This window comes from Drosophila innubila (assembly GCF_004354385.1).
Source record: "Drosophila innubila isolate TH190305 chromosome 2R unlocalized genomic scaffold, UK_Dinn_1.0 1_C_2R, whole genome shotgun sequence".
Classification (NCBI taxonomy): Eukaryota; Metazoa; Arthropoda; class Insecta; order Diptera; family Drosophilidae; genus Drosophila; species Drosophila innubila.
In genome coordinates, this window is record NW_022995374.1 from 22,787,873 (window position 1) to 22,802,102 (window position 14,230).

General features: G+C 38.5%; 1 protein-coding gene across 2 annotated transcripts; it reads left to right on the forward strand.

Moving 5' to 3' along the window:
- Positions 1-10,974: 10,974 nt before the first annotated feature.
- LOC117784454 lies at positions 10,975-13,957 on the forward strand. 2 transcript variants are annotated; one of them, XM_034622196.1, is made up of 4 exons: positions 10,975-11,512; positions 13,107-13,298; positions 13,357-13,627; positions 13,689-13,957. In XM_034622196.1, exons 1-4 carry the CDS (start codon positions 11,326-11,328, stop codon positions 13,855-13,857), a joined length of 819 nt encoding a protein of 272 aa, XP_034478087.1. In that variant the 5' UTR covers positions 10,975-11,325; the 3' UTR covers positions 13,858-13,957. The 2 variants fall into 2 exon arrangements, with proteins under 2 accessions (XP_034478087.1, XP_034478086.1); XM_034622195.1 differs by having other exon boundaries at positions 10,975-11,410.
- Positions 13,958-14,230: the final 273 nt, after the last annotated feature.

Consider the following 14,230-nt stretch of genomic DNA (forward strand, 5'->3'; position numbering starts at 1 on the left):
ACCACTGCCCTTGGTCTACATGTGGCGATAATTTCCACTTTATACTCCTGACTGCTACCGACTTCAAATTCCTATGGGCTTGCAGTAAAATCAAGAAAAAGCATCTCCGTCTGTCTGAGAACTCGTTTCTCTACTCGTACCCCTAACCAATGGATCTGTGTACCGAAATTTGGGCATTCCTCACAAATAAAACATATAAAAAAAAGAAAGAAAAAGAAACTTGACTGAAGCTGCCTTTGAAAGGACTCAGTGAAGCACACGAAATAATTTCACAAAAATCATAATGCATTTTAATTTTGTATACTCTGACAAAAAGCAGAGTGATATTGTAAGGTGGTTTGTAGTAGGCCTTGAATGATTCATATTGAATGTTAGTCATACTTTTGTATAAAATAAAAAAAATAAAGAGCATAATTTTATTTTTAAGAAAAGTGTTACAAAATTTAAAGATACCATTTATCAATACTATTTTGTATCCTTGCATAAGTATTCTTAAGTGCTCCTATGGAATATGCTACTTTTATTTATAAATATCTAAAAATTTAGTCAAAGCGACGCCTTAAAGCATGCCACAAATTGTTGTAAACAAATTAATGGAACGCACAAAATCTCGCTGCATGTACAAAAATAATTAAATTTGATTTCGAGAACAAATGCAATTTCACTTGGGGAGTCGAAGGATGAGCCGCTCCTGGCGTGTCCATGGCAATCAAGTATTGTCATTGCATGACTCCACAGATATGTCGACGGGGAGTTAGGGAGGGCAACAGGGGGGACACGCAATCGAAATTAAGAAAAGTCTCGCATTTAATTTAATTGACAGCACGCGGACTCTGACACAGACAAATTCAACCCCCCGCACTTGGAAGTGAGTCTATCCCAGAGTCAGACCCACAGACTCACCCACACCTGCCCAAAATACTCATTAAAAGTGTATTATATCGAGGAAAATGTCTGCGTTTATCTATCGATTTGTTGTTGCCAATGATTTTGTAAAAAATTCATTACAATTTATTTGCACAAAAAAATCGGTAAGTAAGTAAATTGCAAACTCATTTACCGCGTGAAAATCAAAAACTTTTACTCTGGAAGAACTTCATTTCAATTCAATACAAAATGCAGAATTTAGTCATCCAAAAACATTCGTAAGCAAAGTTTGTTTTAACCATTTTTGTAGACAATTTTTTGTTTCATTTCCTTGCCCTCCAGTTCATCGTTTGCCGCTCCTAGACGCTCCTAGACATCGTCTGTGGTTAGTCCTGTTCTCGGCTCTGCACTCAATTTAAATTGTCTCCTTGGAGATTTGTGCAGCCTGATTTTGCTACTGAATTTGGTACTTTGCGTGCCATGAGTTTGATTTTTATATTATACCCTGTACCCAGTGAAAGGGTATATCAAAAAAGCCAAAATAGGCCTAGCAGGAAGAAGACAATACATTATAAATTTGTTCAACATCATCAGTTGAGTTGATATATCTACGTTCGTCTGTCGGTTAAGGCAACTCATAACTAGCTGCAGGGTATTTCTAAGTCTATCATGATCAGCAGCAGGAGCTTCACTTGTTTTTCTTTTAAGTGTTTCGCTCTGCTGATGACTTGCCTGAAATGGTATTTCATTGAAATCGATAGTAATCAATCGAATATTAAGGATAATTTGCAGTTTATTGAGTTACAGTTTATTGTCTAGTCGAGTCTGTGTCAATTTAGTACTAGTCTGACTCAGATTTTATTTAATTTAAAATCCACTGTAAATGCTTATAATTTTTCTTATGGTATTCTATTTAAAATCATCATTATTATATTCATGCATTCAAAAAGAAAAAGGACCCAAAAAAGATGCCGAAATTAAGCTAATTTTATGCAAAATATAGCCATAACCACAAATGCTCTTCACAAATGGTTGGAAACATAAAAAGTAATTCAATTACCCGAATAGAGAGTGGGCGGGCGGCACGCGACCGAAGGCGGCATGGAAAAAATCGCGCACAAAACGCGCAACGCACTTCAAACACATAAATTATGAAAAGCAACAGCAAAACACACGAAATTTCTTGGCCAGACGTTACCAAAATATACAACAACATGTGTATTAAATGTTTAACACGACTTTTCACTCATTAACGGAAAGATGGGAGTAAAAAAAATAAATATGAAAACCGCAAAAAAAAAAACCATTAGAGGGTTGGCTCTGTTTTTGGCATAATTTATGCATGTGTGAGTGTGGGCTTAGCCAAGTGTTAATTTCGAAAATATGAAGCATTATGAACAGCAAACAGCATGAAAAACGAAAATTTCATCAAATAGAAGCAGTGAAGCGAGTGGATTCGCCGACGCGTTTCGTGCGCGATTTAAAACGCGCGATGTCTTAAAGCTGCGTTTCCCATGGTCCACTAACCGACAATGGCAAATGGCAAACGCAGTCGCAATCACAATCGAAGCCAAATCCAAAGCCAAAGTGCAGACCCAAAGAATGTGACTCGATTCGCGAACTAAGCTAAAAACTGAGCCCATAATTCATATGCGCCACAAAGTCTGCGGCAATCAAAATGCCAAAAACCGCAGCCACTTTTGGACGACTTCACGTTCCAAGTAGCAGTTGGAGTGGAAGCTGGAGTTGGAGATGGAGCTGGATCAGCCGCGCTGTCAGCAATAGAGACGAGAGTTGCAGATTCAACGACATAATTGCAGCCTGTCTGCGGTGCCTAATGCAAACAAACATGGGATTATGAGAGGTTGCAAGACTTTCAAGCCAACGAATTGATGCCTCGACTCGACTTCCTCCTCCCTTACCCTCTTATATGCAGTCTGACCCGTAACAAGTAGCTGGCGAAATGTTTTAAAATTGGACTCTACGTGTTGGCCCCAAACGCACTCAGGACAGACGTTGATCGGAATCAAAGTCTTCGATGGGTTAGTTGAGATCGTGCGATAGCTTTTCATTAGCTGCGCCACAAATTGTTGCCTGAACCCAAGCCTGAACTTGCCCAATAAATACGAGTACGTTACACAAATAATACGAGATCTAAAGTAGTGCACACTAAAAAGTGCCAGTTTCCATCATGTGCATTGCGTTTGGCGAATCAATTGGCAACGCCTGAGGGCAAACTCACCGTTCCAGTTCACAATGTGTGACTGCGAGCAGCGAACTCCATTCGATTGCATCCACAGACTGTTGCACGAAATTATAATTTCACCTACAACAATTTGGCTCCCGTTTCCAAGCGCTACTACTTGCCTCCCTCGCCGCCTCTTTATCCGTTCTCTATACTCCCTCTCTTCTATCTACGAGTATATGAATTTTTCATGGGAATTACATACGTGATAGATTGTTTTATCCAACTCATCTCAGCTGAGCAGCTGGTTGATTGGTTTTCCTGCTTCTGTGATTGCTGCTGCTGTTCGATTGCCATCACTTCATATGCGACGTGACTGTGGCTCAGTTTGTGCCAATGGAATATTTGGTATATGGCTAAGAATATGCAACATCATGCATACTACGAGATGAATGGAAATTAGTTAATATTGAAGTACGTATGACTAGGAGACAAGTGTACCCAAAAAAGATAGTACCAAAAATTAAGATGCTTAGAAAGCACATAAAATAAAAGCTCGAACTTAAAATTTAGCTATAAATGAATTACAGAGAGTATTGTAATTTAAATTGCACTAATCTTTAATCCTTTCGTAATTGTGTTCTATATAATAAAGTACTCTTCTATGATAACTTGGCTCAAGGAAAGATCTCTAATCTCAGAAGATGAAACAATAGTTTATTATACCTCTTACTTAAAAAATAAGTAAAAGGGTATATTGCGTTCGTTGGAATGTATGTAACAGAGAGAAGAAGCATCCGACCCTAAAAAGTGTATGGGTTCTTCATCAACAGCCGAGTCGATATAACCATGTCCGTCTGTCGGTCCGTCCGTCTGTGTGAGCGCCTACATCCCAGAGACTATAAGAGCTAGAGCAACCAAATTTGGCACACAGACTCCAATTGCATTAAAGCTGGTCAAGTTTTTCTTAAATTCTGGCCTTCCGCACCCGCAAAACGTGAAAACCCATTACACCCACTGTTTTTAAGATAATATGTTTTGTGGTAATCTACTTTTTCTAATATTATTAACTATCACCCTACTTAATCGCTACTAGTTTTAAAATCATATTATAAGTCACCGTTGTATGTTATTTCACTTTATTGCTTAAATTTGGTTTCCTAAATAAATTATATTATAATTAAATTTTTCAGGCTGATAAAAATTGAGAAATGGACAAGTTCAAGTACCTGAAGCCTGCATGGTGGACAGCATCGTTGATTCTGTTGATGCTTTTGCAGGTGACGAAGGGTATATCGAAATACGTAGATATTAACTTTTCATTTGTACCCAAATTGATAAATCGATTCATGGGAAGAGTTTCCGATTGAATGCTCGAAACAAGAGAAACAGATGAATAACAATAAATACAACAACGTATCTAGAAGAAGAAGCATTACAAATAAATGTATGTACATAGAAGTTTGTCTTAAGTACTCGATGCACATGCAACAAAGTACGAGATTAATGTATAAACATTAAATAGAAATCTTTTTTAGGCACCCCAACAAGCTCTGGAGGCGGAGGCGCCCAGTGTGGACATGACCCCGACATGCTGCACAACAGGTGGTACAAGTTGTTCGGCTCCTACACAGATCCTCAAGAGCCTCCTCAACCGAAGTGGGCAGTTCACATGTTGCAGTTCCCAGAACATGTCAGCTGATGATATTTGCGGCGCCACAAAGATCAAAAGTATGGCAAATGATTCAAAGATTCGCCGGACACTCGTCAATGTCGCGCTGAGGGTCAATAATTGACCATTGAGCCGGGAGCAGGAGCAGGAGCGGGAGCAGGAGCAGGAGTGGGAGCTGGGCACTGTTAATAGAGTCGTGATCAACGGCCACGAAGCAACCTGCACCGTATAGTACATGCAACCTAGTGGGGCACTGACCACCTACAACTAAGTATTTGTTTTGGGGGCTATCCACAATTCGTTGGATGGTGCTGACGTTGTTGTTCTTGCTGTTCAATTAAACTCAATGCCAATAAATTGTATGCAGTAAGTCGTTTAATCTAAATTAAGCGCCAGTCGCTGGAGATCGAGAGAGAGAGAGAATGGAGAATGGAGAATCAAAGACCCAGAGGATGTCTCTCGCCAGGCACCGATTGAACGGCAATTTCCATCAGCTGCATCATGTGTCATAAACAAGTTGCAAGGCGCCGACAATGCGCCACAATACATGCCCCAATCCCGCTGATTCCCTACACATTTCCATAACCGACACCACAGCCATTGGCAAGTGCGTTTCCTGGTCGAAGGTGGAATCGATGTCTGGCTCTTGTTGTGGTTCTTGTTCGCGTTCTCGTTCTCGTTCTCGTCTGGGATTTCGACTGCGCCTTGTGTCTAGCATTTGCCTATGAAGTGTAAGCAATTTTTATGCTCATGTTGCACGTAATCACCGCGAGCCGCAGGTGGTAAAAGTCGCTCGCTTAGCTCGTGCTCACAGATCACAGATCACAGGGAGGGGCACACAGAGGGGGCAACATTGGCTCATCTGCCCCCAGAGCAGCGTTGCGCTGATTGAATTGCACTAATTGCGTATTAAAGCTCAGCGTTTCAAGGCAACAAATTGCATGCAGCCAAATTGAATTACTTGTACAGCAGTCTTGCCACCGGAGTCAACCCTCTGCCACCCCCTCTAATAAAGCAAAGCTTGCCAGGTCCCGTTGTGGCCCTGTTGGCTTTTATTTCGCTTAATTAATTGGCAGAGCCAAATGTCTGCAGCCGTGCGAATGGAGCAAAAAAAAAGGCAAAGACAGACCGCCCCAAAAGTGCAACAAGAAAGCTGTCAACACAGCCAAAAAAGAAGAAGAGGAACAGCTAACCCCTGTGAACTCCCCCTCCGCCCTCTTTGCGACTCCAAGCTCCCCAAAATGCAAGCTGAAAGTCAAGTGTCCTTGGAGAATATGTGTGGCAAGTGGCATGCGGCATGTTGCATGTTGCAATTCTTTCATTTTTTTCGGCGATGCCAAAAAAACACAAGAAACTAATTGTTCTTGAGGCTGTGCACATATATTTTTGGGCAATATTCTGCAAAGCGACTGAGGGTTGGGGCTGGAATTGTGGCAAAAAAGAGGAGCACTCTTGAGGCATGTTGCTGATGCATGAAGGGTTAATTATGGCACACAAGCCTTTGATTGTGTGGGCTTCTAAGAACAGCCGAGGGCTACAGTGTTTAGAAAAAGTAGAAAAAAAACCTTATCTGTTAGAGAAAGTTGGGTTGCTTTTAATGCTAGTAAATTCAAAAGTTTTCATATCAAGTTCACTTTTTACCATTATTTATAATAAACATATCCTCAAAGACAATTAAAATAAACTCAGTACCATTGCGATTCTTAGGTCTCCAATGAGAATCCTAACTACACAAAGAGCCGAAAAATTCTACTCATTTGTTGTATATCCCTGTGGAGAGCCTCTTGGCTGTTGGTAATAACAACAATTTTGCTTAATTAACACAACAAAGCAATGCCCAAAAAATATGGCAACGCTGTAAAAGGAGCAAAAAGTATAAGTATCCTCTATGCAGAGTAAAATATACTCCCAACACAATGCGAACGAGGGGCGGGGGACAGCTGGAATCTTGCATTACCACCTGCCAGAGGGAGTGGATGTAGCTTAGGTGTGTGGAAAAAAATATCATAGGAAAATAGAAAAAAGAAACAGAGGCACTCACAGTACCCTAGAAGCTGCCCCCCTTCACGCCAGTCGCGTCTCTGAAACGTTGCCAGACAAAAAGATTTATGTTTTCTTTTCATTTTTTATTTTACATTTTATATTTCACATTTTACATTTGGCATTTCATTTCGAAAAACAAATGAACAACAAAATTGTATAAACATTTCTATAGTCGACTCGTTGCATACTTAAAGGCATATAAAAAGCAAGAAAATGTTCAAGCACGGAAAAAGGAAAAGACAACGCGTTTCCAAGTGCATGAAAATAAAACACAAAATACATTACTCAGAGTATAAAAAGGGTGCTTTGAATTAATACTTTTTCGATTTGCTTTGTCTCAGTCTGCCTGAAAGCTAAGTGTGAGTGAGGAATGAGAGAAGTGAGAGGAACGAGCAGGAATCATTTCAGCATCTAGAAAACCAAGAGAGATTTTTAATTTGGATATTGGATAGTAGACATTAAGATTTAAACGCATTTATTGTGTAGATATTTTGTGAGCTAATGAGTACAATTTTTATATAAAATGAATATTGAAATAATATTAAATTATTATTAAAATAGTATTGAAATAAAAAAAATACATTTTCTAAATAAACAACATTATCATGCGGTATTAATTTTGAGCCCAAGCTAAGATCTATATGATTTATGCGAAGGAAATCAGTTAAGTTTTAATTAAATTGCTCCAAGCAGACAAGCAAGAACCCTTTGTGAACTCTAAGCAAGAAAAAGCTTTAAAAATTTATATATTAATTAAACAGCTTGCTTAAAGATTTAACAAGCTTGCAAAGTAAGTCGAACCTGAGACCGAAACTTATATAAATAAGTTACGTACCCATTTCTAATTATTTAAGAGTTTTACTGAATTCAAGATTATTTGTTTTTGTATCAAAATGTTTAATACTTGGTTGGTTATGCTCATTTTCAGTAATTCGTACACTTATCAGGTACACATTTCAAGTATCTAAAATACTTTATTCGAGTTCTTTCGATCCAAATTTTAGTACTGCATTTTTCTCTATGTAGACATGCTTAAGAGAAAAATGAAATTTGTATATATTACACTTCAAACTCACAGTTATTAAGCATACCATGCAGCTGTTAATTATATGTAATTTTAAATGAATGTTACACTTAAATTAACACCATGTAAAAGGCAAACACATTTAAAATTAATAAAATTCCTCAGATGTGATCTGAAGTTATTTTCAAACGCTCAAGCACTGGCAATTGATCTAACTTACATGCATATTATTGATGGACGGATGGATGGAAAAGTGAGTTTGGTCAGCCAACTGGCGCCATGGATATCCCATAAATTATACTCACATTCGACAACACACACTGACACACTGCATACAGCTATAATTTTTGGAGCATGCATGCAACAATAACTCAGCTTGGCTGACCAACACAAGCAACAACAATAACAACAAATTGTTGAACAATTTTCCAATTTTCACATGCGAATTATGGGCAGCCTCCCATAACGATTGCCAGAGCATAACCCACCGCAGTTTCCATGGTAGATAGGAATTTTGGAGTGATTGATAGCATGTTATGAGTTAACATGCTATTATTAGACCGCAAGATGCTACCAACAACAGCAGCAGCAACAACAACTACGGCAACAACAGCAACTACAACAACAACAGAGATCGCATTTGGAAAAGTCAGTCCAAGGATCGGTCTAACCAAATGTTTACTCACGACTTTTCGCATCGTCTCTGGGCTTTGAGTTTTTCGTCATATTTGCCAAAAGTGGAAAATTGTGCAAGAGAAATTGATTTCACATGATTTACGTGCAAGTTTTTCGCAACAACAACAACAGCAGCAACAAGCAGCAACAAGCAGCAGCAGCCAAAAAATAATTTCTAATGTCATGTTGGGGCTGCTGTTGAGACTCTGGCATCTCAGCAGGGGGAGGAAGAGGGGAAGGCATGGTCAGCCGTTTGGCATCACAAATCAATAGCGATCGAAACCAACAACAAATCGATAATCACATGCCACCACAACTACAACAACAACCATACTGAGCTTGTTAAGCGGCCAATAGATGGCGCTACACTGATAAAAAAATATGTTATAAAGTCATGATTTTAGTCCAGAACTAAGAGTTTTGAAGTAAAAAAATGTGAAAATAAAATTCTTAAAGTTAGAAAACACAACACAACAAAGAAAAGGAATATTTTTAAATTAAATTTTATTTTTTTGTTGCTTTTTTTTGTGTATATGCACTTTTTTTTAGTTTCGTATTATCATAAGTGTCTCTTCTTGGGAATAATGGGATACGAACCCACGTTTTCTTAAAACTGTAGCCGCGACTCAAACCAGAGTGCCACGGAGCCACAAATAATGGTTTCAAATAAAATATGACCTATTTATACTTTCATACCAATTTAAGATTTTTATTCTTATATTAACAGCTGCGATTTTTTAGATTAATGTTTTTAGTATTAGTAATTTGGTCTCAAAATAGTTTTATTCTTTAAAAACAAAATATTTATGGTGAATGTTCTTGATTTTAAGTTGGTCTTTTTTTCAGTGTAGTGATTCGTGAGGCAGCAGCAGGAGCAGCACTGTCTCAAACAGTTAACTGGTAGTTGGTCAGTTGGCCAGTTCGACAGTAACTGAATTTACTAGCATGTACTGCATTTTGACCTGCTGATTGGCAATTTGTCATATTGGATATCCGTTAGATACTTGAGTTACTCAATATTGTACGTATCTCATATGCATTTCCGCTTCTATCAAATGTCAAAGACAAATTTCGCATTCGCATTGAAATTCAGTCAGCAAACGATACGCAAAGTCAATGTCAACAAATCGATAAATTAATAAAAATATAGCAACAAAAGCTAAAAAAACAGTTTGCCAGTCTTTTAGCAAGCACGTAAATATTGCATAATAAATGAGTCTATAGATATTTTGTATACTTAAATAATATATTCATAACTGTTGTATACTGTTATTTCAACTGTGATTGGTTTTTGTACAATCTAATCGGATTAAAGGTCACACAGTTTCAAAGAAAGAGAAGAATGTAAGAAGATAAATTGTATTTTTGAGATGCACGTCTTTGCAACTTTTAATAAACATCAAAAACATTAAGAAAAACATTTAAAGTCAACATTAAAATTTTATACGTATTTAAAATATTTATTTTTCATCTCTTCATTTCCCTTTCATTTCAGTCACCATTCAGTAATTAAATAGGGTATCTCATTGGCTAGCATGACCGTGTTCTTAGCTTGTCAATTCATTTATGGATTGGCTTGTTGACATATAAAGCGGACTGTGCGATCTTTGAAGCCAGAGAAAATCTTAATTAAGATTTGATTTGCATTTTGCGAATCATTCAGTCAAACCAGTTCCGAATACACTCAGTACCCATTTACACACCCATTTCATGACTTGCCAGTTTGAATGAATGTAAGTAGAACAAGATCATAAACCAGAGTCTACAAATATCTACAGGCAGTTGCTCTCATTTAAATTGTAAATACGCATACTTAATACTTATATTCAATTGAAAGAAAACTATACGAATCTCACCTGAATTTCACCTGCTGAGCGCAACTTTCAACGCACAGAGTTCAGTAATTCAGTAAAGCCGCAGAACCAGTTGGCATAAATTGCCAATTATTTGCTTTAAAAACGCCAAAAAAATATATAAAAAAAAGAAGAATCCCAAAACCAAACAGACAAATTGATTAACTACGAAAGATGATCAAGAGTGCTCAAGATATGTCGACTCAAGGGGCATCTACAGAAGATGCCGCTAGGTGCGTGCAACACCATTTAAGATGACAGCTTAATTAAAATTGTATACATATCAACGATAGAAGAGGTTCCCAGTGGAAAGCGAGAGTCCAATGGGGCGACGACTCGGAGAGAAATTATAACAGAGACCAAGACCCAAAACGAGGCTCCACTTAAAAGACAACAACTCAAGAAACAACAACAAGTTAAAATACTGGTTTTTGGCGCTCACTTATTCAGACAAAACATAAAACTGTCAATTCAAAGAGACCCGCATTCCACCCCCTAATACCTCTGTCGCCCTCCATCTTCTAGAGCTCTATTGAGGCGTCTGTAGCCGCTGGTTGATCGTCTGGCCGGCTGGTCGGCTGGCCGGCTGGTTTCTTGGCCCGTCCGCTGTTGGCACTTAGCATGCGCATGCGCTACCGTTTTCTTGGCCAGTTGTATTTTAGCCATTAACACGTTCGGATCTGGAGTCTCGCCTCGAGTCGCCTTAAGTGTGAAGTCATAGAGAGTCCGACAAGTATCCAACATAGTCCAACAACTAAATGCTAGTAGAAACTAAAAGTGATTTTAAGCCTGGCTTGTGAATTTTAATTTGTTCATGTTGTCTTCCCGCGAAAGCGAAAGTTGCGTACAAAGTGAGCCTTAAAATAAAAAATAAAAAACAACTGAACAACAAAACTCGAACAACCCATATAAATTCAATACACAAACAAAAGCGTGCAATATCAACAATAAAAACAACAACAAAAGCAACCTTCGTGGAATCCACAACAATACAATCTGTTCAAAAATGCCATCAGCCAGTTCCCAATCACGTCTGTTCTTCTACCTGCTATGTGTCGCATCTCTTCTGGCCGTCTCGAAATCGGATACCGGTAGTACAAAGAACTCCTACTTTATGTCGTATTTCTACTATCTGGTTGTTAACTTTATCAATCCATTTGCAATGCCAATATTCTATCGCTTTGTTAATGTTTGCCTAACATAACAAAAAACTAAATCTAAAATACAAAATCGGGCATTGACATTTCCAAACGAATTTAAATTTAAGATTATGTATATACATCTCAATATCTAATGTCCGACTAAAACTGTAAATATCTCCTATACTAAGACTGCTATTTGAGCTTAAATGTGATTTGCAAAATGGATTATTTGAATAGTTTATGATAATGGATTTCCTTTGTATAGTAATTTATACTTGTAAATGCAACTATGTGATAACTTCCATGAGGCAACTTGATAAGTAATATTACAATAAAATGTACAAAAATTCTTAATATGTGATGGTGTTTTATTTGTAAATATATTTTCCTAATTTTAAGTTAACAAATATTATTTAAGATGACAGTATAGATTTTTAAGGGAATATATAATTGTATAAATGATTGAAATTATAGAATTTATTCTGACCTTGTGCAAACTACTCTGACCGTAATCATCAAAGCGGCAATTCTATTGCCTTATTGTCTAAAATGGCTAAAAACAATCTACGATCAGGGGAACGAATGCCAAATACCTCATAAAAGATCAGAGCACCAATTAAACATTTTACAATAACCAAAGAAAAAACAATGTACAGCTCGTAAGGGCCATAACAAGTTACAGCAAAAGACGTGACGTGACGTCTATTCAATGCCAATCCCCGACTCCAACTGCAGGTATAGCATAGATATAGTCGAACACCGAATACCGAATATTGACTATAAACCACAAGCTGTAAAACACATTCACAGCCCAACATTAATCACCCGTCCACGTTCTCAGCGTACTTGAAGTTTGCTTTTGGCATTGTCTTGACTTGAATTTGTGGCTTTAACTAATTAGCATATTATTCGTATTAAAGGCACAATTTCCACATGATCTTTAAGCATTCTTAACGATCTATCCAACAGCTGTGTGTCTCCAAACCTGTCAGAGAGTCCAAAACGCAAATGCCTTATCAATAAAGAGAGACATAGAGAGAGCGTAACTTTTAAGTGGAGATCAAACTCAGATGAGTTACCAGTTTTGCGCAATCTCTCTCACTCTCTTTCTACCCATCGCGTGCGATACATGACGCTCTTGTCCATGATCTTGACCACGACGACAACACTCCGAACCGATCTGATCCGATCAGCTTCGCTTGTGGCCGGTTCGCAGGTCTCATTGACATCAAAAATACACCCAAGTCTCGTCAGTTTTGCTCAATTTGCTTCATTTGGAGGCAGTCAAGGTTAATAGTTGAAACTGTTAGACGTTAAGTTTGGTTTTTGTTTTGTTTTTTTTTTGTTGATTTACTAACAATGCGACGATTGCCGGCTGCGTCAGTGGCTTCGACGCGGAACTGTTTAAAATGCGGAAGTTCACGGAAGATGATTAAGCAAAAGCTATTGATTTTTGTTTATTTTCGGTAGTTCTTGTTTTACTATTTGTCTATTGTGAATGTTTTGTAGAGAACTTGAGCTACTAATCTCAATTTTTCAAAGAAGTTTCTCTACTTAAAGTATATTTGTACTCTGTATATACAATCTTCACATCATCACTCACTACTTCATTCATCTCATACATCCTTTTACAATTCACTCGCAGTGCCTTTGCAGCCTCCTGCCGAGGACTTGGCCTATGATGCTGCCCTACAGTTGGGCATATTGAACCATCGACTCAATCAGCTGGCACATGAGGAGGAGTCGAGACAACTTGGTCTTACTAACTTCACAATCAACAATCTTGTTAGTCGCATACCGTGTAATTGTGACACGGGTCTATGCAAATGCTGTGCAGGTAAGTAAATATTAAACGATCAATCTGAATATCCTTAAATAATTTATTTTTAACCCAGGATTTCTTTCGGTAATTGGCATGAACAGTTGTACTGAGGTCGCCTATCGTCCCGAGGAGTTCTCCTTTGAGTTGAGGATGCGAGTTAATAATAATATCTGGTTCCGTCGCAAGGTATCTGGCCAGAATCCGCCACCCTTCTGCTTCAGACCTCCCCGCTTCAACTTTGCCCGCGCTTGCATTCAGTTCCATGATATTTGGTTTGTTGGTCGCAACATGCATGTCTGTATGTACATGTCCGGCGAGTTCCAAGGATTCGAACTCTTCGAACGGTGAGCTTTAATTTGAGTTAAACAACTTCTTATGATTTTTATAATCTTCCTATATCTCTAGCAATTTTGATTGCCTCTTGTTTGGTGATCATGGCGTTAAAATCGTGCCCCCAGAGCAGGGATTTCCTTCGAGACCCAACGATGTGGACATTGATGATGCCGATGATGAGATCGAGGAATACGATGAGAATGTTGTGCGCAGTTTAGCCGAAAAGATGATCTCTGATTGATTTTCAAATAGTTCAAATAACCTGACTGTCACTGTCTCCTTACCCTCTATTTATTACCATACATCATCGTTGTTAATTTATTAAAACATCTGAAACGCTTTGCGGCATGTCCTTTTATCCTGCGGCACTTTTTAGCCTAATCACTTGAATGCAAAGCGCCCACCAAGTGGCCACCTGATGCGCCTTCTCCGAGTGTGAAAACTGCAAAAGGCGACGTGTGATGTTCAAAGGCTCAACGTGCCACTTTGCCCCCCTCCCCCCTCTACTCAGCAGTCACTCCACCCCTTTCTCGTCACAGCCACAACATGTGCAGCCGGCGCATCCGCATCCTGTGGCGCCTCTCGTCCTGACGAGCATTCAAGTGCAAAATAAA